Genomic DNA, 27,628 nt, shown 5'->3' with positions numbered 1-27,628 from the left:
ACAAGAGGTTAGAGCTGGTGGAACTGAGAATTTATGGAGAGTTATAGAGTTACCGAAGGTTAGAGATGAGGTGGGACGAAGCCACAAAGGGATTTAAACACAGATAAAAGTTTTAAATTGGAGATGTTGCGGGAGCCAATGGAAGCCATCGAGGACAGGGTTGATAGTTGAACGGAACTTGGTGTGGGATAGAATGCAGGCTGCAGAGTTTTGGATGAGCTGGTGGTTACAGAGGATGGAGTGAATCATGATAGTTGAATCTGGAGTTGATAAAGGCGTGTGGGTGAGGGATTCAGCAGCATATAGTCTGAGGTTAGGATGGGAGTTGGCCATGTTAGGAAGGTCGAAGTAGGCAGTCTTTGTGATAGAGAGCATATGAGGTTGGAAGCTTGTCTTGGGGCTAAATAGGACCTGACGTTCAAATCTGGATCAGCCTGAGACAGTGGCCAGGGAGAGGGATGGAATCAGTGGCAAGTGTATTGAGTTTGTGGTGAGGGCCGAAGACAATGTTTAACTGCAGGAAGTTGCAGCTCCTCCAAGAACAGATGTCAGTCAAGCAGTGGAGGGGTAGAGAGAAGTGATGTAGAGGTAGAGCAATTGCATTTGTATAGCGCCTTGAATGCAGAAAAATGTCCCAGGTTGCCTTCAAAAAGATGAACACTGATGGAAAGGAGTTATTTCAGTTACCTCTCATAACTATTCAGGGTTCACTGTACATTCCTATGGTGTGGACTGTGGCTCAGTCCACAGATGGAGAGTGACATTGTTAAGTCAGAGACTAGGGTCCTGAACTTAAAGAAAGGTAACTTCGATGGTATGAGATGTGAATTGGCTGGGATAGACTGGCGAATAGAAACATAGAAACATAGAAAATAGGTGCAGGAGTAGGCCATTCGGCCCCCTCGAGCCTGCACCACCATTCAATGAGTTCATGGCTGAACATGCAACTTCAGTACCCCATTCCTGTTTTCTCGCCATACCCCTTGATCCCCCTAGTAGTAAGGACTACATCTAACTCCTTTTTGAATATATTTAGTGAATTGACCTCAACAACTTTCTGTGGTAGAGAATTCCACAGGTTCACCACTCTCTGGGTGAAGAAGTTTCTCCTCATCTCGGTTCTAAATGGCTTACCCCTTATCCTCAGACTGTGACCCCTGGTTCTGAATTTCCCCAACATTGGGAACATTCTTCCTGCATCTAACCTGTCTAAACCCGTCAGAATTTTAAACGTTTCTATGAGATCCCCTCTCATTCTTCTGAACTCCAGTGAATACAAGCCCAGTTGATCCAGTCTTTCTTGATATGTCAGTCCCGCCATCCCAGGAATCAGTCTGGTGAACCTTCGCTGCACTCCCTCAATAGCAAGAATGTCCTTCCTCAAGGTAGGAGACCAAAACTGTACACAATACCCCAGGTGTGGCCTCACCAAGGCCCTGTACAACTGTAGCAACACCTCCCTGCCCCTGTACTCAAATCCCCTCGCTATGAAGGCCAACATGCCATTTGCTTTCTTAACCGCCTGCTGTACCTGCATGCCAACCTTCAATGACTGATGTACCATGACACCCAGATCTCGTTGCACCTCCCCTTTTCCTAATCTGTCACCATTCAGATAATAGTCTGTCTCTCTGTTTTTACAACCAAAGTGGACAACCTCACATTTATCTACATTATACTTCATCTGCCATGCATTTGCCCACTCACCTAACCTATCCAAGTCACTCTGCAGCCTCATAGCATCCTCCTCGCAGCTCACACTGCCACCCAACTTAGTGTCATCCGCAAATTTGGAGATACTACATTTAATCACCTCGTCTAAATCATTAATGTACAGTGTAAACAGCTGGGGCCCCTGCACAGAACCTCGGTACCCCACTAGTCACTGCCTGCCTTTCTGAAAAGTACCCATTTACTCCTACTCTTTGCTTGCTGTCTGCCAACCAGTTCTCAATCCACGTCAGCACACTACCCCCAATCCCATGTGCTTTAACTTTGCACATTAATCTCTTGTGTGGGACCTTGTCGAAAGCCTTCTGAAAGTCCAAATACACCACATCAACTGGTTCTCCCTTGTCCACTCTACTGGAAACATCCTCAAAAAATTCCAGAAAATTTGTCGAGCATGATTTCCCTTTCACAAATCCATGCTGACTTGGACCCATCATGTCACCTCTTTCCAAATGCGCTGCTATGACATCCTTAATAATTGATTCCATCATTTTATCCACTACCGATGTCGGGCTGACCGGTCTATAATTCCCTATTTTCTCTCCCCTCCTTTTTTAAAAAGTGGGGTTACATTGGCTACCCTCCACTCCATAGGAACTGATCCAGAGTCAATGGAATGTTGGAAAATGACTGTCAATGCATCCGCTATTTCCAAGGCCACATCCTTAAGTACTCTGGGATGCAGTCCATCAGGCCCTGGGGATTTATCGGCCTTCAATCCCATCAATTTCCCCAACACAATTTCCCGACTAATAAGGATTTCCCTCAGTTCCTCCTCCTTACTAGACCCTCTGACCCCTTTTATATCCGGAAGGTTGTTTGTGTCCTCCTCAGTGAATACCGAACCAAAGTACTTGTTCAATTGGTCTGCAATTTCTTTGTTCCCAGTTATGACTTCCCCTGATTCTGACTGCAGGGGACCTACATTTGTCTTTACTAACCTTTTTCTCTTTACATATCTATAGAAGCTTTTGCAGTTCATTTTAATGTTCTCTGCAAGCTTCCTCTCATACTCTATTTTCCCTGCGCTAATCAAACCCTTTGTCCTCCTCTGCTGAGTTCTAAATTTCTCCCAGTTCCCGGGTTCGCTGCTACTTCTGGCCAATTTGTATGCCACTTCCTTGGCTTTAATATTATCCCTGATTTCCCTTGATAGCCACGATTGAGCCCCCTTCCCTTTTTTATTTTTACGCCAGACAGGGACGTACAATTGTTGTAGTTCATCCATGCAGTCTCTAAATGTCTGCCATTGCCCATCCACTGTCAACCCCTTAAGTATCATTCGCCAATCTATCCTAGCCAATTCACGCCTCATACCTTCAAAGTTACCCTTCTTTAAGTTCTGGACTATGGTCTCTGAATTAACTGTTTCCTTCTCCATCCTAATGTAGAATTCCACCATATTATGGTCACTCTTCCCCAAGGGGCCTCGCACAATGAGATTGCTAATTAATCCTCTCATTACACAACACCCAGTCTAAGATGGCCTCCCCCCTAGTTGGTTCCTCGACATATTGGTCTAGAAAACCATCCCTTATGCACTCCAGGAAATCCTCCTCCACCATATTGTTTCCAGTTTGGTTAGCCCAATTTATATGCATATTAAAGTCACCCATGATAACTGCTGCACCTTTATTGCATGCACCCCTAATTTCCTGTTTGATGCCCTCCCCAACATCACTACTACTGTTTGGAGGTCTGTACACAACTCCCACTAGCGTTTTCTGCCCTTTGGTATTCCGTAACTCCACCCATACCGATTCCACATCATCCAAACTAATGTCCTTCCTTACAATTGCATTAATTTCCTCTTTAACCAGCAACGCCACCCCGCCTCCTTTTCCTTTTTGTATATCTTTCCTAAATGTTGAATACCATTGGATGTTGAGTTCCCAGCCTTGGTCACCCTGGAGCCATGTCTCCGTGATGCCAACCACATCGTATCCGTTAACTGCTATCTGCACAGTTAATTCGTCGACCTTATTCCGAATACTCCTCGAATTGAGGCACAGAGCTTTCAGGCTTGCCTTTTTATTACACTTTGACCCTTCAGAATTTTGCTGTAAAATGGCCCTTTTTGTTTTTTGCCTTGGGTTTCTCTGCCCTCCACTTTTAATCATCTCCTTTCTGTCTTTTGCTTCTGTCTCCATTTTGTTTCCCTCTGTCTCCCTGCATAGGTTCCCATTCCCCTGCCATATTAGTTTAACTCCTCCCTAACAGCACTAGCAAACACTCCCCTAGGACATTGGTTCCGGTCCTGCCTAGGTGCAGACCATCCGGTTTGTACTGGTCCCACCTCCCCCAGAACCGGTTCCAATGCCCCAGGAATTTGAATCCTTCCCTGCTGCACCACTGCTCAAGCCACGTATTCATCTGAGCTATCCTGCGATTCCTACTCTGACTAGCACGTGGCACTGGTAGCAATCCCGAGATTACTACTTTTGAGGTCCTACTTTTTAATTTAGCTCCTAGCTCCTTAAATTCGTCTCGTAGGACCTCATCCCTTTTTTTTACCTATATTGTTGGTACCAATGTGCACCACGACAACTGGCTGTTCACCCTCTCTTTTCATAATGTCCTGCACCTACAATGATACTTTAAAGGGTTGACGGTGGATAGGCAATGGCAGACATTTAAAGATCACATGGATGAACTTCAACAATTGTACATCCCTGTCTGGCAGAAAAATAAAACGGGGAAGTTGGCTCAACTGTGGCTAACAAGGGAAATTAGGGATCGTGTTAAATCCAAGGAAGAGGCATATAAATTGGCCAGAAAAAGCAGCAAACCTGAGGACTGGGAGAAATTTAGAATTCAACAGAGGAGGACAAAGGGTTTAATTAGGAGGGGGAAAATAGACTATGGGAGTAAGCTTGCAGGGAACTTAAAAACTGACTGTAAAAGCTTCTATAGATATGTAAAGAGAAGAAGATTAGTGAAGACAAATGTAGGTCCCTTGCAGTCAGAATCAGGTGAATTTATAATGGAGAACAAAGAAACGGCAGACCAGTTGAACAAATACATTGATGCTGTCTTCACCTAAGGAAGACACAAATAACCTTCCGGAAATACTAGGGGACCGAGGGTCTAGCGAGAAGGAGGAACTGAAGGAAATCCTTATTCGATAGAGAAATTGGGCTTGAAGGCCGATAAATCCCCAGGGCCTGATAGTCTGCATCCCAGAGTACTTAAGGAAGTGGCCCTAGAAATAGTGGATGCATTGGTGGTTATTTTCAAACATTCTATAGACTCTGGATCAGTTCCTATAGATTGGAGGGTAGCTAATGTAACCCCACTTTTAAAAAGAGGAAGAGAGAAAACAAGACATCGGTAGTGGGGAAAATGTTGGAATCAATTATTAAAGATGTAATAGCAGCGCATTTGGAAAGCAGTGACAGGAACGGTCCAAGTCAGCATGGATTTATGAAAGGGAAATCATGCTTGACAAATCTTCTGGAATTTTTTGAGGTTGTAACTGGTAGAGTGGACAAGGGAGAACCAGTATTTGAACTTTCAAAAGGCTTTTGACAAGGTCCCACACAAAATTAAAGCACATGGTATTTGGGGTAATGTGTTGACGTGGATAGACAACTGGTTGGCAGACAGGAAGCAAAGAGTAGGAATAAAAAGGTCCTTTTCAGAATGGCAGGCAGTGACTAGTGGGGTACCGCAAGGTTCAGTGCTAGGACCCTAGCTATTTACAATATACATTAATGATTTAGACGAAGGAATTGAATGTAATATCTCCAAGTTTGCAGATGATTCTCAGCTGGGTGGCAGTGTGAGCTGTGAGGAGGATGTTAAGAGGCTGCAGGGTGTCTTGGACAGGTTCGGTGAGTGGGCAAATGCATGGCAGATGCAGTATAATGTCGATAAATTTGAGGTTATCCACTTTGGGGGCAAAAACAGGAAGGCAGAATATTATCTGAATGATGACAGATTAGGAAAAGGGGAGGTGCAACGAGACCTGGGTGTCATGGTACATCAGTCATTAAAAGTTGGCATGCAGGTACAGCAGCGGTGAAGAAGGCAAATGGGATTTTGGCCTTCATAGTCAGAGGAATTGAGTATAAGAGCAGGGAGGTCTTACTGCAATTGTACAGGGCCTTGGTGAGGCCACACCTTGAATATTGTGAACAGATTTGGTCTCCTAATGTACGGAAGGACATTCTTGCTATTGAGGGAGTGCAGCCAAGGTTCACCAGACTTGATTCCCAGGATGGCAGAACTGCTTTATGAAGAAATACTGGATCGACTAGTCTTATATTCCCTGGAATTTAGAGGAATGCGAGGGGATCTCATAGAAACATATAAAATTCCGACAGGATTGGACAGGCTAGATGCAAGAAAAATGTTCCCGATGATGAGGAAGTCCAGAACCAGGGGTCACAGTCTAAGGATAAGGGGTAAGCCATTTAGAACCAAGATGAGGAAAAAGCAGGAATGGGGTACTGAAGTTGCATGATCAGCCATGATCATATTGAATGGTGGTGCAGGCTCGAAGGGCCGAATGGCCTACTCCTGCACCTATTTTGTATGTTTCTATGTCTATGATTCTAGAATGTAGGCTGGCACTCCAGTGCAGTACTAAGGGAGTGCTGCACTGTCGGAGGTGCCGATTTTCGGAGGAGACATTAAACTGAGGCCCATTTGCCCTCTCAGGTTGATGTAATGGATCCCATGGCATTTTTCGAAGAGTAGCAGGAAAATTATCCCCGGTGTCCTGGCCAATATTTATCCCTCAACCAACTCCTAAAACCAGATTATCTGGTCATTATCGCATTGCAGTTCATGGGATCTTGCTTTGCATAATTTGGCTGCTGTGTTTCTTACATTACAGCAGTGACTACGCTTCAAAAATTACTTAATTGGCTGTAAAATGCTTTGGGACATCCTGAGGTTTCTATATAAAAACAAGTCTTTTTTTTAATATATCTTTTCACATTTAGTTTATTCTAATACCCACTCCCCTCGTAAAGTGCCTTCAGATGTTTTCTTTCATCATTATTATGATTATATTAGCCATGCAGTAGAACTTCTGAAAAGGCCTCTTAAAAACCTTATCCGGAATCTTGCTCATTTTCTTGAGAATTCAAGGGTGTATCCCACTTGGTTGGTCCAGGTGCTTTATAGGCACTGACTCTATATTAAAAGGTTCAGAGCTAATTTAACTGGATTTGTCACTCGTTCAGTTTTCAATGATAAAGAATTAATTTAACCCATATACAATTTCCAGATTTGTTTTGAATAACATTTATCCTTTAAAGAAACTACTTGATTTTCGGTGCTATATCTATTTCCTTTGGTTTTTGGTAGAGCAGGTCAGAGTCATTGACCATCTTGGCAACAGTGGCCACAACATGGTGGCATTTAAGATTAGGTTTACGATGGAAATTAGGTTTGAGTAAGATAGAAACATGCAACTGTTTTTATTTAAAAAAAAAAGTAGTGCTTGTGTTACTGAACCAGTAATCCAGAAGCCTGGACTAAAGCCAGAGAACACAAATTCAAATCCCACTGTGTCAGTTTGTGAATTTGAATACATTTTAAAAGATAAATCTGGAAATTTAAAAGCTGGTATCAGTAAAAAGCTGTTGGATGACCGTTAAAGAAACCAGAAGGGAGAATGCTCATAGCTTTTGGAACAGTAACTTGTAATACTTTGCTCTAATTTGCAGAGATTTACAAGGATGATACCAGAAATGCGAGGGTGTACATCTCAGGAAAGGATGGACAGGTTGACTCACTTTTCTCTTGAAAAAAGAAGGCTGAGTGATGACCTAATAGAGGGTTTTAAAATTATGAAAGATTTTGATAGAGTGGATACAGAGAGAACGTTTCCATTTGTGGGGAAGAGCATAACTAGAGGTCATCAATATAAGATAGTCACTAAGAAATCCAGTAGGAATTCAGAAGAAAATTCTTTACCCAAAGAGTGGTGAAAATGTGGAACTCGCTACCACAGGGGGTGGTTGAAGCAAATCGTATAGATGCATTTAAGGGAAGGTTAGACAAACATATGAGGGAGAAGGGAATAAAGGGTTATGCGGATAGATTTAGATGAGGAAAGACGGGAGGAGGCTCGAGTGGAGCATAAATGCCGGCATGGACTGGTTGGGCCGAATGGCCTGTTTCTGTTCCGTATATCCTGTGTAATCCGATGTAATTGGGGCCAATTAGTGTCACTCACTGCAACTGTACCGCCAGTTTTAGAATCATTATTTTGTGATTCATGGGCTCACTTTAGCTTTGATCGTTGAAGTATTCTGTGATTTGTGTATTTTCCCTTCTCGGTTAAAATGCCATGGCTGAGATGAGACCTTGATGTTGCCAATAAATATACAGGTCATGCTACCCACTCTGAAGTGGCATTTCTGCCTTCAACAAATATTTAACCACTATTTATCTAAAAAGTCAGTTCATTATTCCTGGACATCACGTAGAAAGTTAAGATCCCTGACTGTATAAATACACAAAGGGGAATTGAAGATAGACAAGGCCACCTGTGATATAGGCAGTTGTAAATTGTTTCTGCAGTGCCAGTGAGTTTTACCTGGCCTATTAATAGCTTGTTCCTTTTTAAAGCTATTTCTCTCTCTCTCTCATCCTTTGCTACCGTGGTATGTAGATGTGTAATGATTTAAATTTATATGGATGTAACTGATCTGTGCCTTTGAGCTTCCCGATCGCATCTTGGGGCAATGCTGATGATGCAGTGATCTTTGCCATTGAGCGCTGGAAAATGGATCTGAGCTCCTGGTTCTTCCCATGGCATATTTCCCAATTTTGTGCATGTCATTGAGAAGGTGTGGTTGGCTTTCATTGCGTATCAAACGGAAGCATGACCCTGGAACAAAGTTGCAAGACCAAGAAGACCAGATTGCGTAGTATCCGGACTCCTGACCATTCCTTAGATTGGGAAGTGAGGCTCAGGAAACCCTAGAGCAAGAGATGATGGACAAAACTGGGGAGCTGCGAGTTAATTTTAATGCTTGGACTTAGTCTTCTCACGAGTGTACAATCCCCAATAGACGCTTTAGGGGAGGGAGGGATGTTTGTGGTTCTTTTCACTGATTTAGATCAAACTGCTTGCAGTTAAAGTGACCTTCATCAGCTGCAGTAGACAAAATATCTTTAATGACATCTTTTTATGCTGTGTATAGAGAAAGTGAATTTGCTTACAGAATCCTATAATCTCACAGCCCGTGCAGGCTCTTTGAAAGAGCTATGTAGTTAGTCCCACTTCCACTGCTCTTTCCCCATAGCCCTGCCATTTTCTCCCCTTCATGTTTTTATCCAATTCCCCTTTGAAAGTTACGATTGAATCTGCTTCCACCGCCCTTCCAGACATTGCATTCCAGATCGCTAATCTCACGTCTGGCACTTTAACCAATTACCTTAAATCTGTTTCCTCTGGTCTCTGAGGTGACTTTAATTTGTGCCTTTGTCACCTTCAAGTTTCAAACATAACTTCTGCAGTATTGCCTTTGCTGAAGAATGTGAGTGTGGGAAAGTGTTTGACTAATATATATTCAGCCATTATATTGTAGGGATGTTTATTAGCTGTATTGAAATTTGAAGTACAAATATAACATTAAAGTGAACAACCATCATTTAAGAATTATTATTAGAACACCATGCTCCAACGCTTCCAGTTGCATTTATATCGCAGCTTTGGCACTGAATGCAGCCCCACCTCCAAGGGCTGTGCTGTAAGTACAACCACTATGTCAGCCAATGAGTTGGAGGATGGGCGGGACTTACGGCAGGACTCACAACAAACCGTCTATCTCATCACCGAGAGCATGCAGAAATCAAGCGCAGGCAGCGGAAAGAGCGTGCGGCAAACCAGTCCCACCCAACCTTTCCCTCAATGACTATCTGTCCCACCTGTGACAAGGACCGTGGTTCTCGTATTGGACTGTACAGCCACCTAAGGACTCATTTTTTCGAGTGGAAGCAAGTCTTCCTCGATTCCGAGGGACTGCCTATGATGATGATGTATCTTGCAGCAAAGCAAACAACATTTATTTACAGAGTCTATTTTAAAAAGAGACCCCTACCAACTCCAGCAAACAGAACCCGTGACCAAAGCTGCAGCCACTTCTCCGGATTAAAAATGCTGTGATTTCTCCAGCAAAATGCAGTGAGTGGAGGATAGTTACATAATACAAATTGTGTGTAAAATCAATCCCAGTCAATTACAGCAGTGCAGTCTCCAGGTGTGATTGACAGGGGAATTACCCAATCATCTCCATTCTGGCTGGGGTTTGTGATGTCACGACATGCAGCTGTAATATAAACCACGTGCGCTCACCCCTCTGGTGAGGTGGAGATCCGGCCTCGAGGTGTTTCCCCGCACCTCCAGAGAAGAAATGCAGCTGACAGGAAATGTGAATGCTTCGAGGTAAGTGTTTTTCTTGCTGGAAAGTTTTTTTTTCATTCCTAGTTTGTGTTCCAATAACCGGGAAGGTCTAAGCCTGAAAGCTAATGTCAAGACTGTGACCTGGACACAGTGGTTACTGAATTCCTGTCAGGATGTATAACATAGAAGGAGGCCATTCACCCCCTGGAGCCTGTTCTGCCATTGTTAGATCATATTTGATTTGTATCTTAACTCCGTCTATCAGCTTTTTTTATTCATTCCTGGGATGTGGGCGTTGCTGGCAAGACCAGCATTTATTGCCTATCCCTAATTGCCCTTGAGATGGTGGTGGTGGTGAGCCGCCGCCTTGAACCGTTGCCTTCAGTGTGGTGAAGGTACTCCCACAGTGCTGTTAGCGAGGGAGTTCCAAGATTTTGACCCAGCGCTGACGAAGGCGATATATTTCCAAGTCAGGATGGTGTGTGACTTGGAGGGGAACTTGGAGATGCTGTTCCCATGCGCCTGCTGCCCTCGTCCTTCTAGGTGGTAGAGGTGGCGGGTTTGGGAGGTGCTGTCAAAGAAGCCTTGGCGAGTTACTGCAGTGCATCTTGTAGATGGTACACACTGCAGTCACAGTACGTCGGTGGTGGAGGGAGTGAATTTTTAAGGTGGTGGATGGGGTGCCAATCAGGCGGGTTGCTTTGTTCTGAATGGTGTCGAGTTTCTTGTGTTGTTGGAGCCGCACTCGTCCAGGCAAGTGGAGAGTATTCCAGCACACTCCTGACTTGTGCCTTGTAGATGGTGGAAAAGCTTTGGGGAGTCAGGAGGTGAGACACTCGCTGCAGAATACCCAGCCTCTGACCTGCTCTTGTAGCCGCAGTATTTATGTGGCTGGTCCAGTTAAGTTTCTGATCAATGGTGACCCCCCAGGATGTTGATGGTGGGGGATTCGGCGATGGTAATGCCGTTGAATGTCAAGGGGTCGTGGTTAGACTCTCGCTTGTTGAAGATAGTCATTGCCTGGCACTTGTGTAGTGCGAATGTTACTTGCCATTTATCAGCTTTGGCTCCTTAGCCCTTGATACCAATGTTCCTGTTAAGCTGCGTGGTTGCACCGTGGTCTGGAGATCCCTTGCAGGCTGCTCGCCAGCTTTTAAATGCGCGATAATTTGAATGGGCTGCGCATCTACCGGGCACATTGCTTGATACCCTTATTATTGATCTCCGTTGTGAGTTGTATTTAAAAAAAAAACAATATCCCTTGTGTATTTGCTAATAACTTTTCTCCATTTATTTTATGCAGAGGTATACTGGTACGGCTTGAAGGATGCAGTCACCCTATTGTTATGAAAGGCCTCTGTGCAGCATGTGGTCAAGACTTGACACAGTAAGTCATTTCTGTTCTGTTCGTTTATTCACATTTATTTTGAAATGTACAATGGTATGCAATAACAAGCAGAGCATCCGAATGTGCAGTTTTCAGAGTAACCTTTCCCATCTTGTGATTCAGAATTATCTTGCTCAGATAATCGATTTAATCGATTCATCAGAAATGTAACAGTTTCCTTTCAGCATTTCTTAAACGTGTTACTACCTTGTTTTTTGAAGGGAAAATCAAGTAGCATAATCCCCAGGCTGCTCTTCAGCATCTCCTAGTGGTGCATTCAAAGTAACATTGGCAGATCACAGAGGAAGTGTGTGCCCCGGGGCAAAGAGAGCAAAGCAACTATGATAAAAGGGGCAGAAAATAGATAAAAGTGGAAAATGATTGTTCTATTATCCCTAGGAGTTAGTTTCTTTAAAAAAAAATTCCGTTTCAAAGAGTTCCAAAATAATCTCCTGTCAAAAATGCCCTCATTCATGCCACAAAAACTTTGATTTAAAATCTTGTGCATGTGAATGTGTGTCATTGTCTTTGTAATATTGTATTGTCTGTAATACCTGTATTGTAGTGAGCATTGCTGATTTCAGGAATCCACACTAACTGGCAAGCCTGCCAATATTTGGATGAAAATCTGCTCTTATTTATATTTTAAAAAAAATGACAGGAAGGATTTTTTAAAGCAAATAAAAGTTGGGAAAAAAAAACAAGACATCAGGAGGTGTGCAAGAATGGTCTGTGGACACTTTCTATCTGACAGTATTTGTACCACTGCTGTGAAATACCTGGCCTCTGGTTCAACATTTACCTGCGGCAGCGCGTCTGTTGGCGCCCAGTGGAGCGGGGCATTCAGCTTGTGTTGCACTGTGCACAGCACCACAGTGGTTCCCACCAGGTACCATTGTTTCAGCATTCTCGATAGTCAAACTCGACCAGATAGACTTTATTGAAGAACGCACTAAGCTTGGGAAAGAATGCCTGCGCCTAGTTAGCCCAGGATTTGTATTGATTGGTACATAATTCTTTACTCGTGTTATAATTTACTCTTCTTTGTGCACCTGTTTAAATCCACAAACCCCCCTCTCACATCTGTCTGCTGCAACTCCCAGGCTGTCAATGTATCCATCCACATATGGGGTTAAGTTTCGGCCTGAGTTCCTCCTATTTTTTTGGAGCAACTGGTTTAGAATGGAGTATCTTAGAAATTGAAATTCTCGGCATTTAGTTTGCTCCAGTTCCTAGTCAGTTAGAACAGTTTCATTTTGGAACAGATTTATTTTTTCAAAAGGGGACGCGTCCGGCCACTTGCATCTGTTTTGAAAGTTTAGGCAGTGAAAACTTACTCCAAACTAACTTAGCATGGAGTAAGTGTAGATTTTTGTACGCTCAGAAAAACCTTGCCCTCGCTTTAGAAATCAGGCATAGGTTACAAATCAGGCTAGGGAGTGGGGGGGGAAGGGAAGTAATTAAATTCTACAAGCATTCAACAGTCTCACTTAGACAAATAAAGAGCCATCCTGAATAAAACATTATAAACAAAGCAAATACAAAATATTGAATATTCTTACCTGTGTGAAGCAGCAGCAACCTTCAAGTTGCGGTGCTTCAGGCAGGCTTTCCATGTAGGAGACGGGGGCGTTGAGTGGTGCTTCAGGCAGGCTTTCCATGTAGGAGACGGGGGTGTCGAGTGGTGCTTCAGGCAGGCCTTCCTTCCATGTAGGAGACAGGGGGGCGTCGAGTGGTGCTTCAGGCAGGCTTTCCATGTAGGAGACAGGGGGGCGTTGAGTGGTGCTTCAGGCAGGCCTTCCTTCCATGTAGGAGACAGGGGCGGCGTCAGTGGCTCGACGACAGCCGAAGACCCAGCAAGCAGCCTTCGAGCTGCGAGGGAAGCGGAGGCCATTTGGCCAGGGGATAGGGAGAGGCAGCCAGATAGCTAGTTCGAAACTTAAATTTGTAATTGCAGAATGGGTGCTGCATTGTCAACACCACGGGTTATGCAATGGTTCACCAGCAATTCACTGCATAGGAGAGAACTGATTAGAGCTGACTGCACCAGGAACGTCATAGCCCGTAGGCTGATGGGCAGGAGACTTTACCCACGTCGGCAATATCGAACCAGGCGCTCGTACCTGGACATGAGCGAGGCTGATTGTGTCAAAAGGCTGCGTTTCCGCAGAGAAGTTGTCGCTGAGATCTGTGATATGCCCAGAAGCAGAACGCCAGCTGCCTTGTCTGTTGAAGTGAAGGTAACAGCTGCACTTACCTTCTATGCCTTGGGATCGCTTCAGGCTATAACTGGAGATGTGCGCGCCATCTCTCAATGTGCAATACATGCCTGCGTTTACCAGGTCACGGCTGCACTGTATGTGCGGAGGAATTACTTAATCAATTTCTCAATGACCGCACAAGCGATCCATGAGAGGGCTGTGGGCTTCTTCAGGATTGCCGGCTTCCCAAAGGTACAGGGCTGCATTGATTGTACCCACATAGCCTTGTGAGCACCTGTGGAGGATTCTGAGCAGTACAGGAATAGAAAAGGTTTCCACTGTATCAATGTGCAGCTCATGTGTGACGACAAGCAGCGCATCATGTCAGTCGATGCGAGATACCCTGGCAGCACCCACGATGCGTTCATCCTACGCGACAGCGTTATATCTGACATGATTCAGCAGCAGCCAGAAGGGCAGAGCTGGCTCCTGGGAGACAAAGGGTACGGCCTGACCACCTGGCTCATGACGCCCCTACGCGTGACACGGACCGGAGCTGACCGTCAATACAACATGGCGCACATTGCGACGCGCAGCATCATTGAGAGGACGATTGGCACATTGAAACAACGTTTCCGATGCCTGGACCATTCCGGAGGCCACTTGCAATACTTTCCTCGGATTGTCGGTCACTTCACTGTTGTGTGCTGCATGTTGCATAACTTAGCCATCATGAGGCAGCAGGAGCTGATAGTGGAACCAGAAGACCCACGTGAGGGTCCAGTGCATGATGACAGTATTATGGAAGAGCAGGATGTGGATGATGATGACGATCAGGAAAGCATGCAAGTGCCTGATGCCGGAGCACGAGGTCGGAGGAGGGCCGTCCATCGTGCTCCTTTAACAATTGCTCGAGCCTTGCGCCAGCAGCTCATCCGTGAACGCTTTAACTACTGATGCCTGAGGGCTCTGCGACCACTGTTGCACATGGACATGTTTATTCTTTGGAGTTGTTCCTATGTTGTGTTGTGTTAATGGAACATGATTCAGTTTTAATAAAATATTTTATTGAAAATTTAACGTCACTGTAATAAAATATTTGTATCAAACTTTACTTTTTAATATGACTCTTGAAGATCACTTAAAAACTTTAAGATCACTTCTAAACTTGTAAAGTTACAAAACAATTTCAATGTGAAAAATCTTACACTCTTAAGATCACTTAAACTTCAAGATCACTTTTTAGGTGCAAAATTAAATAAGATACAAAATGTGAGAGCATTTACACTATAAGGTCACTTAAAAACCCTAAGATCATTTATAAGTTGTAAAGTTACAAAATTTACAAAACAATTTAAATTTGAAAAACGTTACTACAGCTACATCAAGAACAAGAACAAAAGCAGCAAAGAAAGGCTGCAACCATCTCTCATCCACATCTCAGTGAATGTTCACTTCTTCGTGGGGGTGTCATTTGATTGGCGGGGCTGTGTGCCCTTATTGCAGCAGCTACCTCTATGATGGCCTGTGCTGTCACTTGCATGCCCTCCCTGATAGTCTGTGCCGTCAATTGCACTCCCTCGGACATTCCCTCCCTAAGTTCCCGTGTCATTACTGCTATTTCTCCCGTCAGGACCGTCACCTCTTCACCCATTGCACTGATGCTACCGATGAGTGATCGGGTAAGCTCATTGGTCTCCATACCCAATGCCACAACCTGAGTCGCATCTGTTGCACGCTGCATCTCAGGAGAGCGTGTCTCCAATCTCCTTCTCCTCTGCCTGAGTCTGCCTCGTGGCACCACTACACTGAGAGACGCGGGCACGGACGGTGGGCCGCTCTGTGTTCCAGAGGCAGCACTCGAGTGCGAGCCGTGGGCTGGGATGGTGGGTGAATGGGTGTAAACTGCTCCATTATATCACCAGCACCACTGGGACCTGCAATGTCGGAATTAAAACCATGGAAGGTGGAGCCAGAACCTATGCGAGTGGGAGGTGCAGGCTCGGACGGTAGTGCACTGGCTGTAGAATGCTGCATTATACCAGCAGCACCACTGGGACCCGCAACATCGGAATCAAAACCATGGAAGGTGCAACCAGAAGCTATGCAAGGGGTTGAAACTGTGATGCCCCTTAATGGGGGCTCATAAACATTAATTTGGAAGCTCTCCTCTGTAGACATTTCAGTCATCGCCGCCATCATCCAGTCTGGATCGACCGCATCTGGTTGTACTGGTTCTTGTTCTGTATCCTCAGGGTTGGCAGCAGCAGCATCATCATCATGTTCTGCAAAATACATCAGAACAGTCAAATGTTTAACCGCATGGGAGGGGGCAGGATGGGTGGCATGAGTACTCTCACACATAGCAGGCCAGGCAGCAGGTTGATTTGAAGGGCCACGATGCATTTTCAGGACTTGCCCTCTTCCTTGCGTGTGGGCCCAGCTTGTGCTGTACTGATTACTTTTCTCCATGTACGACTCATCATAGCAGCTACCCTCTGTTCCAAGGGTGTCAGTGGATGCAGATTGGGCGTGCCTCCTCCTGTCCGAGTTGCTTCCCTTTTGTTGTGGGCCAATTTCTTCTGCAAAGAGTAAAATATAACTTTTTACAGTGTGTCTTTCTGCAAGGTGGGACATACAGATAGTCAGGTTACAATTACGATTATATTAAAAATGGAAACTATTACTTACACTAACTACTTGACCAAGGGTGTGCCATTTCTTTTTACACTGGCTTCCAGATCTCATGGTATGCACCACTGCGCAGTAATCTTCTGCAACTTGGTTCCAGCGTTTCTTCATTTCTTTCGGTGGCACTTTTATGCGACCTCTGTTGCTGGTATCTAGCTCCTGCCATCTCTGCTCAATTACATTGACTAATATCTTCACTTCCTCATGCAAGAAATTCTTTGCTCTTGGTGGACGTTGTTCCATTGCTGTATTGAATTGACACTCTTATTTTTCAAAACACACAGTCCTTAATTTGTATGCAGTTCTGGAAGTTTAGCAGTGAAAAGCTGCACTCACTGATTTCAGCAGGTGATTTCTTCAACAGTGCTGCTAAAAGCACTCCTTCAGACAACAAAAAATCACCAAAATTCAATCCTAAGCCTTTCCAGGGGTCCACGAGACAAATCAGCACTTTTCTTCAAGTTCCTTTAAAAATGGCCGAGTGCCAATGTTTATGGGCTACTGCGCGCGCTCTCCAGCGCGCACACGCAGGGCTGCCGGCACGATGTTCTCTCATTTGACTTAGCCCCGACCCGTGCACTTGCAGAACTGGTGCGACTTTGTGGCTCCGCCCCCCGCCGATGTCTGCGCGCCGCGCCGAGCTCCGAGGGACCTGCAGGGAGCCCGAGAATTGCAAGGTACATTTTTGTCGCGCTTTTAGGTGCGAAAAACGGGCGTCGATGTCGGGGCTGCGCTGTTCTAGGCGCGGCCCAAAACTTTACCCCTATAACATACATAATACTGCAGCTGTTAGAAACAGTGTGGGATAATGCCATATTTCTAGTTGGGGTTGGAGAAAAGAAGCAAATCTTAGTTTTTCTGGCTTTGATATTGGTGCCATTTGTTTAAAATTGGGAGCCACTGTAACTATTTAAATTTTTACAGAAGTATATTAACCATATTGGCACATTAAATATCTAGGTATAACGCAGCGATCTAATTAAAATGATGAAAGGGTGGCATTCAATAATGCGAATCCAGTCCATGCCATAAATAGAAACTGGGTGACTTCAGCATTTCATCCGTTATAGAAATATATTGATCAACTTTGTGTTAAAATTGGAGCTAAGCTGGCTCAGTGGGAAAATGCACTCTTGGGAATGTTACAGGCAATATACTGCAAGGAAGGCCATTGTGATCCCTTATTATCTACAGCTGGCCTTCATGTCCCTGAGCTGGAGAAGGAGATATGAGCAATGGATTGCTGTCTGGTGATACCTGCTACGTGTATATGTACAACCTACTGTTGTTCACCATTTATATTAACGATTTGAACTCGGGAATCGGAAGTACAATTTCTAAATTTGCGGATGACACCAAATTTGGGGGGGGGGATGTGCAGTCAATACAAAGGAAGAATGCGACAAAATACAAGAAATTATTAAGAAACTTGCAGAATGGGCGTGTAATTGGCAAATTAATCTTAAAAAGATAAGTGTGAAGTGGTGCATTTTGGTAGGAAGAATAAGGCCACGTACTGCTTGGATAATAAGAGTCTAAATGGAGTAGAGAAGCAAAGTGATGTAGGGGTACAGATACACAAATTACTAAAAGTGGTGATGCAGGTTAATCTCATTAAAAAAGCAAATCAAGCACTGGGGTTCATTTCTAGAGGGATAGAATTAAAAGGCAGAGAAGTCATGTTAAACTTGGTTAGACCACACTTGGAGTACTATGTACAGTTTGATTTCCATGTTACAAAAAGGATATGGAGTCATTGGAAAAGATGCAAAAAAGATTCACAAGGATGATACCTGAACTGAGAGGCTATAACTGTCAGGAAAGACTGAACAGGCTGGGGCTCTTTTCTCTGGAAAAGCGAAGACTGAGGGGTGACCTGATAGAGGCCTTTTAGATAATGAGTCTGAAATTCCGATGTCCTGGGTCCATACGAAGTTTCTATGGACTCGGGAAGGCATCGGAAAAGCCGGTTTTCAGCGCGCAATACGCATGCGCTGAAAACCGGCTTTTCTGATGTCAAGTTTCTGGCTTGACAGATCTCGTGCATATCGGGAGCAAGTACACTTGCAGGGGAAGATTTACGCATATCTTGCCCAGCAAATATCCTCAAAAATCTTGCGCCTGAAAAAGCAGGCGTATAGTCTATTTTAACAGGTGCAAGTGTTTAAAAACATAAACATTAAAATTTAATTAAATAGACCCATATGAAAACATATTTTATTAAAAACCCTCCCCACTACGGTAAGTTTATTTTAAGGCATAATTAAAAAAACTTTATTATAAGAACTTTAAATGAATCTTAAATATGTCGTGTATTTTTCTTTTTTATTAGTGCTTTGTGTGTTTGGGGGGGGGGTTCTCATTTATCATAATGGGAACTCCAACTTAAGGAGTTTCCATTATTATGAATGAGAAAATTCTGTACCTTGATTGGCTGCCCAGAGCCATGTGACTCCAGCTCCAGCATACGGACGTCCCAACGTGCATGCGCTCCCATGCACAGGGAGTGAAGGCCTCAGGATCGGAAGTTCGAGCAGGCACGACACCTTCAGGTAAGTGCGCATTTTTTTTCCTTTTTTCAGTAGTTTGCCCACGGGAAGACCTTGATTAGAATTTCTGGGCCAATGTTTCCACTTGTGGGGAGACCAAAACTAGGGGCTGGATTTTCAGTTCTGCTCATTTTGGGACGGTAATGGCGGTGGGGCAGCAAAATTTGGCCCGGGAATAGTTTGCGTCTCAGTCAGCAAAATTCAGCAGCTGGGCCCAGAGTGTGGGATGGACTGCTAAGGGAGGCGTTGTACACCTCTCTTATGGCGCTAGGCCGATTGAGCATGCAAAAATCCCGAGCTAAACAGCTGGCCTCTGCGCTCAGAGACCTGGGGGGAGAAAAAAACCTAAAAAAAACCCCAAAAAAACCCACCAAAAACATTCCCAATAAATAACTCATGCCACCACAACATAAATTGCAAAAAAAACCCGAGTTGGGCATTACTTACCTCCCTGTAGCCGCTACAGCTCAGACCGTCTACTTTCACAGGCAGTCCCAGCAGGGCGCTCTATGGAGTGCTACGGATCGGGCGGGAGCCAAAAATCGTGCCAGTGTCACAACCAGGGACATTGCACACCGGCTCGCCGCTTTGGATGGTAATGCTCCGCGCCCCACCGAAACCAGCACCGAAGGTCCCGGCAGGGTGTGGGAAGCTGGTCACCCGCCCAGAACTGCATAACCGCTGCCCCTCCGGGGCGAAAGCAGAGACGGCAAGAAGCCAAAAATCCAGCCCTATCAGTCATAAATATAAGATAGTCACCAATAAATCCAATAGGGCGAATCATCTTTATTCATAGTGCTGGGAATGTGGAACGGGTTACCACAAAGAGTAATTGAGGCAAATAGCTTAGATACATTTAAGGGGAAGCTAGATAAGCATCTGAGAGAGAAAGGAATAGAGCGTTATGCTGATGAGGTTAGATGAAGAGTGGTGGGAGGAGGCTTGTGTGGAACATAAGCACTGGCATGGATCAGGATTGTGCATGGTTTGATACCCCCTCTCCTGGATTGTCAAATAACCTGCTGGTCATCACGGACCTCAAATGAAGGATAGGCAGTTGGCCTCTGGAGTCTCATTCCAATATGAAGAGGATGGAGAAAATTGGGATGGAAAATAGTTTTTTTAAAAATCTGATCCAAGACTATTTTGCACATTATAGTGATTAATTCATTATTCAAAATTTCCTTTTTCAGATTACAGAAGAAGAATGGGAAGCAAATAGTGCCCGTATCCACAGCAACTGTGTCTATGGTTCACAGTGTTCCAGAGCTGATGGTTAGCTCTGAAGTAAGTGCATGCTGAATTAAGATCCAGTCTCTTCAGTTGTATAATTTTGTGTTCTCTCTGTCTCTCTATCTCTCCTCCCCGCTCCATCCAAAGAATGAGATTTTCAATTAGTTAGCCTCCTTTATGGGAATTTCCAGCTGGACAGATTTTTAGCTGATCTTTGTGAATCCAGTAACTGGTGCTTGAGCAGTACATGGTACTTGTATCGGCAGATGGCGCTGTGCCTTGTTTATTGGACTGTGTTCAGGTTCTTCTAGTTGATACTTGTACATTTGTATTTATTTGAATGTTTAGTTGTCCAAGTTACTTGTAAATTAAAATGTTTTCTTGCTTTTGCCATTTTGCCTCAATATAACTTATGTTCAATTGTATTTCCTTCTATCCTTTTAAAAAGTAATTCTCGATATTTTATTCATTCCACTGCATCTTTTCCCCCAAGTGTGTGCTTTTTTTGTATCTTTCTTTATATCCTTTTATGTGTCTGTTCTACAGTGTCATTCTATTGATTTATTGCCTTGGTCCAACCCCATCTGGAGTATTGCGTTCAATTCTGGCCATCGCACCTCAACAAGGATATAAGTACATAAGGAATAGGAGTATGCCATTGGGGCTCCTCGAGCCTGCTCTGTCACTCAATAAAATCATGACCCATCTTCTATCTCAACTGTACTTTTCTGCCCTATCCCCATATCCCTTGATTCCCTTATATTGGCCCTGGAGGGGGTGCAGTGCAGATTTACCAGATTGATACCTGGGTTTAAAAAGTTAAATTATGAGGACACATTGCATAACTTGGATTGTATTCCCTTGAATTTGGAAGATTGAGGGGTGATGTAATTGTGGAGTTCAAAATAACAAAAGGATTCGATGGGGTAGATATAGAGAAACTATTTCATGTGGTGGGGGATCCAGACTAACTGGGCACAATCTTAAAATCAGCATTAGGCAATTTTGGAGTGAAATCAGGAAGTACTTTTTCACAGAAAGGGTAACAAATCTGGAACTGTCTTTTCCCCCCCCCCCTCTAAAAGCCATGGATGCTGGGTTAATTGAAACTTTCAGGACTGAGATCGATAGATTAGGCATGGGTATCAGAGATATGGATCAAAAGTGGATAATGGAGTTGAGGTACAGATCAGCCAACATCTACTTGAATGGTGGAATGGGCTGAATGGCCCACTCCTGTTAAAAAGGAGCCACACACTCTATTTTTCCCTGTTGGAATCCTTTCATATTTCAGTGTTGGAAAGAAGCCACAAGCAGATTGTGTTTTTGTGTTCCTGGTCAGTAATAGTTTTATCTATTTAAATGGTCTCCAGTACTGCAGTATCCTACCTGTTACTCAAGGGAATGTCCTCTTGATCCATCAGTGATAAGGATGGGAGTTAATTTCACAGAGGAAACAGATGGGATTGGACATGCTGTCCAGTGGTGCTTCTCCTGACAGCCGGTCACAATCAAGCTCACAGCGGTCGGTGAGAATTTCATAGAGCAGACTGTGTCGCTTTTCTGATTGAAGTAGGAAATGTAGAACTGGCACAGGGACGGTGGGTCAAATGGCCTCCTTCTGTGCTGTAAGATTCTATAATTCTATAATTCTAAGAATGGGAAAAAGTGGGTACAAAGTGTTCATGATAACAGAGCTGAGAGGGTACAACCATCAGCAAAGACTGAACTGTATGAGGCTCTGAGATGATCTGATGGAGGTCTTTTTAAAATTATGAAGGCGTTTGATACGGTAGACGTAGAGAAGATGTTTCCATTTTGGGGCAGTCCAAAACTAGGAGCTATCAATCTAAAAAATAGTCTCTAATAAATCCAGTCGGGAATTCAGGAGAAACTTTGTTACCCAGAGAGTGGTTAGAATGTGGAACTCGTTACCACAAGTAGTGGTTGAGGCAAGTAACATAAGATGCACTTAAGGGGAAGCTGGATAAGCACATGAGGGAGAAAGAAATAGAAGGATATGCTGAGATGAAGTAATTTGGGAGGAGGCTCGTGTGGAACATAAACACCGCATAGATCAATTGGGCTGAAAGGCCTGATTCTGTCCTATAAAAATTCTATGTACTGGTTATATTAATGGTGATCAATATGGATAGATTTATTTGAAAAAAATTGTTTATTCTCTCATTCTTTCACTCCCCTTTCCCCCACCACACAGCAAGCTGAACAGTTGGGTCGAGAGGATCAGCAGTGGTTGCATAAAAATCGGAAATTAGTATTGATGGTGGATCTGGATCAGACATTAATCCACACTACAGAGCAGCTGTGCCAAAAGATGTCCAATAAGGTGAGGTGTTGGTAATAATAACCTGTTGAAATTTGTAGTCAAACAGTGAAATATATATTGATGCTCGGGAGGTGACACTGTGAGCTCTTGGAGAGATTCACCAAGAAATAAATATATGTATTTTGTTATATCTCTTTTTTTTCTTGGTCTGCTATCTCTTGTTGATGATAATGGCATTTTAATTTAACAGGCTGTATACTTTTAAAAAAAAACTGCTGTCACTACCTGGCAGGCACAGAAAAACTTTGAAAACACAAATTTAAGGGATGCAATCGGGTTCGGGTCGAAGTTCATGTTGGTGACATTAAGTCAGCATTGCACGCCAATTGATATCATCAGCGCCATTTTTTTCCAGGGATCTGCCAGTTACCAGCAGCGTAAAGGGGGCAATATAGCGGCCACCGCAAGACCCACCACCAGCTGTTGAAAGAGCATTGGCCGCCATTTTATTGCCAGCCATTTCAGGCGCTTCGGAGTGCCGTTAAGGAGATGAATTTCTAGCCCTCTGACTTTTCTCCCTTTCACACATCAAATTTCGACTTTTGATCGAAAGGCAACACCTGCTTGTGTCAGTGAAGGAACTGATATTTTAGCTGGCATGGAATGCTGCATATCCAATTCTTCCTCCTCCTGGCGGATTTACTCTACAGCTTGGATCAAATGCACTTGCTGCTTTGCAGTGGCTCATAAATTGCTGCCTGTCACATCTGGCATTTTGATCAGTCTGAACCATGTCCAGTCAACTTTATCGCTTCTTGTAATCTCCTTTGTAAATCCGCAGTTGGAGCTGTGAAGCATAGCTTAATGGAAAAGATGGATCACCATTCTTGTCCTTTTCCATATTCTCCCCATCTCAGCAGCTGCTGTTCCTGAACACCAGCTAAAGCTATCGTTTGCGCATTTTGTGAATTCTCCCGCTTTTCTATCCTTTTTTACTGTCCTGCTGGTACAATTACTTGCTTTACTAGAGAGAAAATGTCCTTTTTTAATTCACTTTTCTCTTCCAACTTTAATTTGTCTGATCTTAGTCAAGGCATGTTCTCCACTAAGCCATTCTGTTCTACTGTTTTAACGAGCATAATTTTAAAAATCTCCTTACAGTTCTATTGGTTTCTCTGCTCTCTGAACTCAGTAAGGTCTCTTGTTCGGATGGCAACTGGCCTTAATGTCTGTCGAGATGTTTGCCGTTGAACTTTTCTTTGACTTCACTTCTGTCCTTCTTACTCCCAGTAGTTTCCTCCCGGCTTGGAAATGTCCTTGTGTTTGTTCTCTTGTTGAGAGGTGATGTCCAAATACAACTTTCTTGCCCTTTGTTCAGAGTAAAGTTGTGGAGTTTACTGTTAATTCTCAAATTATCCAACACCTTGAGAGTTTTGACCTAAACCTTAACTGGCTGTTTCACTGCTGATCTTGTTGCTTGTATTGTTCACCCCCTTAACTCTGCTGTCAACCACTTTTGGTGAATCATTTGACATTGCTGTAGATATTTTTTAAAACACTTAACCAGTTTGGCTTCATGCACTTCTAAGCAAGTTATAAAAATGATCTTTACACATAAGGTGAGTTCTTGAAAATCACACTCTGCTGGATTTATGGTTTATCCTCTAGCTCTTTTTCCATTTAACCCAGACTTCTGTCCTCATTCTCACTGTTCTTACTCCTTATCTATGACCTCTACCATTCATGACGTAACCCTGTCCACTCTTTTGCTGATGTTTCAACTCTGCATTCATTAACTTCTTTGGATTGCATGTCTTCTGTGCATTTGACCTACAAACCTCTCGCAATCTAATCATTGCATCTTGATTTACTTCTATGTAATACTGAAAGTCTTATCAATTCTTTAAATGACACAGACAGCTACCATCGCTCACCTTTCATACCTCCAATTGTTGTTCATCAATTGACATTCTTGACCTCCTTGAATGGAAGTTCTCCATATCTGTGTTATCAGGTGTGGGAGTCTCTACTAAACCCCTCTCACCCTCAAAGACAGGGCACAAGAGAATGCTTGTTGTGATTCCTTGCCTGTCTCTAGCCTCCAGCCTAACTACTGTTGCCACCTTTTTGTTCTTAAAATTAATAATCTTATGATCTTGTCCCTCCTAAGATCCAAATACACAGTACTATGTGCTCTTCCGACTCCTTTTTCTGTTGAAATCAAGACACATCACACAGTCTCTTACTCTTAACTCACCTTTCTCAGGTCCTCAAAACTATGGAAATCCCACCGCCCAGTGTTTTCCCTTTGCCTGCAATCTACAAGCTTCTGGACGCCAAGCTCAGCATCCACCAGTACTGCATCTGAATTTCCTTCATTGTGTCTTTTACTCTTTTCGACTTTGGTACCTTCAGCATTCCATAACTGGTGGCCATGCCTTCAGCTGGCTAGGTCCCTAAGCTCTGGAATTCCACCTCTGCTCCTTTAATACTCTCCTTAAAACTACCTCTTTGACCAAGCTTCACCTGTCCTAATATCTCTTTGTGTGGCTCGGTGTCAAATGTTTTTTTGATGACATTCCTGTGAGGCGCCTTGGGACGTTTTACTACATTAAAGACACTATATAAATGCAAGTTGTTGTTGCCTTGCACGGTTTGTATCAGTTTTTAAAAGAAAACCCTTCAGCTGTGCTGTTGTGAAGGTGATGTTCTCGGAAGCTCTCAATGAGCATTGCAATCTTTGCATGCTATACATGGTTGGACAGTACTGAGGTTTCATGGTATAAGTGATCAGTAATCTACTGGCTATAATTTATGTACAATCTGAAAATAAATGGTATCTTATCAGTGTTTGGAATTTAATTGTGCCAATTGTTCTTGTCTTTATTTTTTAATCACCTGCAGGGAATATTCCATTTCCAACTGGGGAGGGGAGAGCCAATGTTGCACACTCGATTACGGCCTCACTGTAAAGAGTTCCTCGAAAAAATAGCGAAACTCTACGAGCTACACGTGTTCACCTTTGGCAGCAGGCTGTATGCACACACAATTGCAGGTATGCAATGGCAGCGGCGAGTTAATTACCTTCTAGAAATGCTTTCAAAATTTGGGATGTGATATTAAAGTTAGTTATGAAGGAGACGCACTTATTACTCTGTATGGGTACATCTTAAACCATTCCAGCGATTTGTGTTTTATAAAGTCTATGTACATGCAGAATAGTTCATTGAATGGGGCAGGAGTCTACAGAGAGAATGCCATCTTTCTGTCTTGAACCATGCATAGTAAAAAATGGTTTGTTTGTGGTGGAACATCATGGCTGTTCACCTTGTTGCTTAAAGAACTTTAGTTCTCTTAAGGGAGGTTGTGAACCATATTGTGACAGTTCTCTTGACTAGAAGCTGCAATAAATCTGGTGTACATGTGCCACCAAGACTGCATATGCTAAGGATGTGAACCTTAATTTTTTGATTGCATACAAAGGATTCTTCTGTTTTGGTAGAAGGGAGCTTTTCAGTAATACTCCTGCCATGTGATTTTTATTGTTGTAATTCAGAACTTATTGCGAATGTAGTGGGACGGGGATGTCCAAGATATGGTCGTAATCCAAAACGCAAGCTCCTTTGACCAAACCCTTGGTTCCTTTCTTCTTTGAGTTTGAGCGCAATGCTACTAGTAACATGCCTAATTATAATGGGACATTGCTAAAGATGGCCCAGAATTTGTGACCCTTTATATTGGATAATCCGGAGTTTGTAATGGTCTACTCTGGGGGATATGTGGGTTTCAGTGCCACTGACCCAACAGGATCCTGTTTGTGATTGAATGCTGCTGAGGTTTGCAGGCCGACAGATAACGTATAGTGGCAAATGCTGGGTTGGCTTCTGTCCTTTTTTAACCAGCAGTGATCAAGATGAATTAGTCTTTCCCTTCTGTACATACCTCTGCCTCAGTGGCTTTTCTTCCATTGTTTGGAGTCTACAGACATTGTGCAAGTATGTTGAGCAGAATAAGTGATGCACGTGTTATACTTCTAGATTGCTGGTACCCTCCTACCATATGGTTGACTCGATGTGCACTCGGCAGAATGGCCATATTCCAGGATTGGGCAGACCCAAGCTTTGTACAGTTGGAGGAAAGATCTGGAGTTGACTCCCTGCTTCTTTTCACAGAGGACATGCAATTGGCCCAGCGTGATTTTGTCAACGTGCTATATTCAATTCGTATTCCTCTGGAGAGTTATGCTCGGAAACTTCTCTCTGTTGGTCTTGATTGGTTTTGGCAGTAGCCTTAATCCTTTTGCTGTGTCTGCTTCTTTTGGAGAGTAGCACGCACTGTGATTTTTCTTTTCTGCAGTTCTTCAGAATTTGCCACTGGCAAGCAGATTGCTTCAGTTCATCCAGAAATCTCTGGAGCTTTTCTGATGCTATTTTGGAGTTTGTGAGTTGGAGGATACCCAAATGTCATCAGCAAGTCCCAGTCCTTTGTTCAGATCTTGCAGTAACATTTACATAAATGAGAAACAGATATGCGCTGAGAATTGAGCTCTGGGGAACTCCTGCCATCGCGAGTGACCCACTGGGGATTGTTGCGGCTACTCTGACACCAATCGTGCATCTGCCAGCAAATTTGATATCCATCGTATCAGCATAAGAAAAAGGAGCAGGAGTAGGCCATACAGTCCCTCGAGCCTGCTCTGCCATTCAATAAAATCATGGCTGATCTTTGACCTCAACTCCACTTTCACGCCCTATTCCCATATACTTTGATTCCCTTAGTGACCAAAAAAATCTAGCAATCTCAATCTTGAATATCCTCCATAGCCCTCTGGGGTAGCTTACGAGGAATGTACAGCCATGTTGTCAAAAGCCTTTTCCATGTCTTGTTAAAGATTCGGAGGCTGATCTCTGTAGTGGTGGCAAGATGCTGCTGGTGATTCTTCCACTCCTGAGCCCTGCTTGGCCTGCATATTGAAGAATTCAATGCCCTTGAGGTGGTGATGGAGGCAATATGATGAACCATCATAAAACACTAGTTCAGCCTCAAATGGAATATTGTATCTAATTCTGGACACTGCACTTTTAGAAGGATGTGAAGGCCTTCGAGACGGTGCAGAAAAGATTTACAAGAGTGGTTCCAGGGATCAGGGACTTCAGTTACGTGGATAGACTGGAGAAGCTGGGG

General features: G+C 43.7%; 1 protein-coding gene across 3 annotated transcripts in view; it reads left to right on the top strand.

The window, feature by feature from the left end:
* ctdp1 (CTD (carboxy-terminal domain, RNA polymerase II, polypeptide A) phosphatase, subunit 1) overlaps positions 1–27,628 on the top strand; it is a 385,081-nt gene that overhangs the window by 24,609 nt on the left and 332,844 nt on the right. For all 3 annotated transcript variants that reach the window (XM_070888570.1, XM_070888569.1, XM_070888571.1), the window contains 4 exons: positions 11,400–11,483; positions 20,118–20,211; positions 22,376–22,504; positions 25,349–25,499. In XM_070888570.1, the coding sequence (XP_070744671.1) occupies positions 11,400–11,483; positions 20,118–20,211; positions 22,376–22,504; positions 25,349–25,499 (458 nt within the window). The remainder of the gene's footprint in view (positions 1–11,399; positions 11,484–20,117; positions 20,212–22,375; positions 22,505–25,348; positions 25,500–27,628) is intronic.

This window comes from Pristiophorus japonicus, chromosome 1 (genome assembly GCF_044704955.1).
Source record: "Pristiophorus japonicus isolate sPriJap1 chromosome 1, sPriJap1.hap1, whole genome shotgun sequence".
Taxonomy (NCBI): Eukaryota; Metazoa; Chordata; class Chondrichthyes; family Pristiophoridae; genus Pristiophorus; species Pristiophorus japonicus.
The sequence above is the reverse complement of the archived record's forward strand: the minus strand, read 5'-3'. Positions and strand labels throughout refer to the sequence as shown.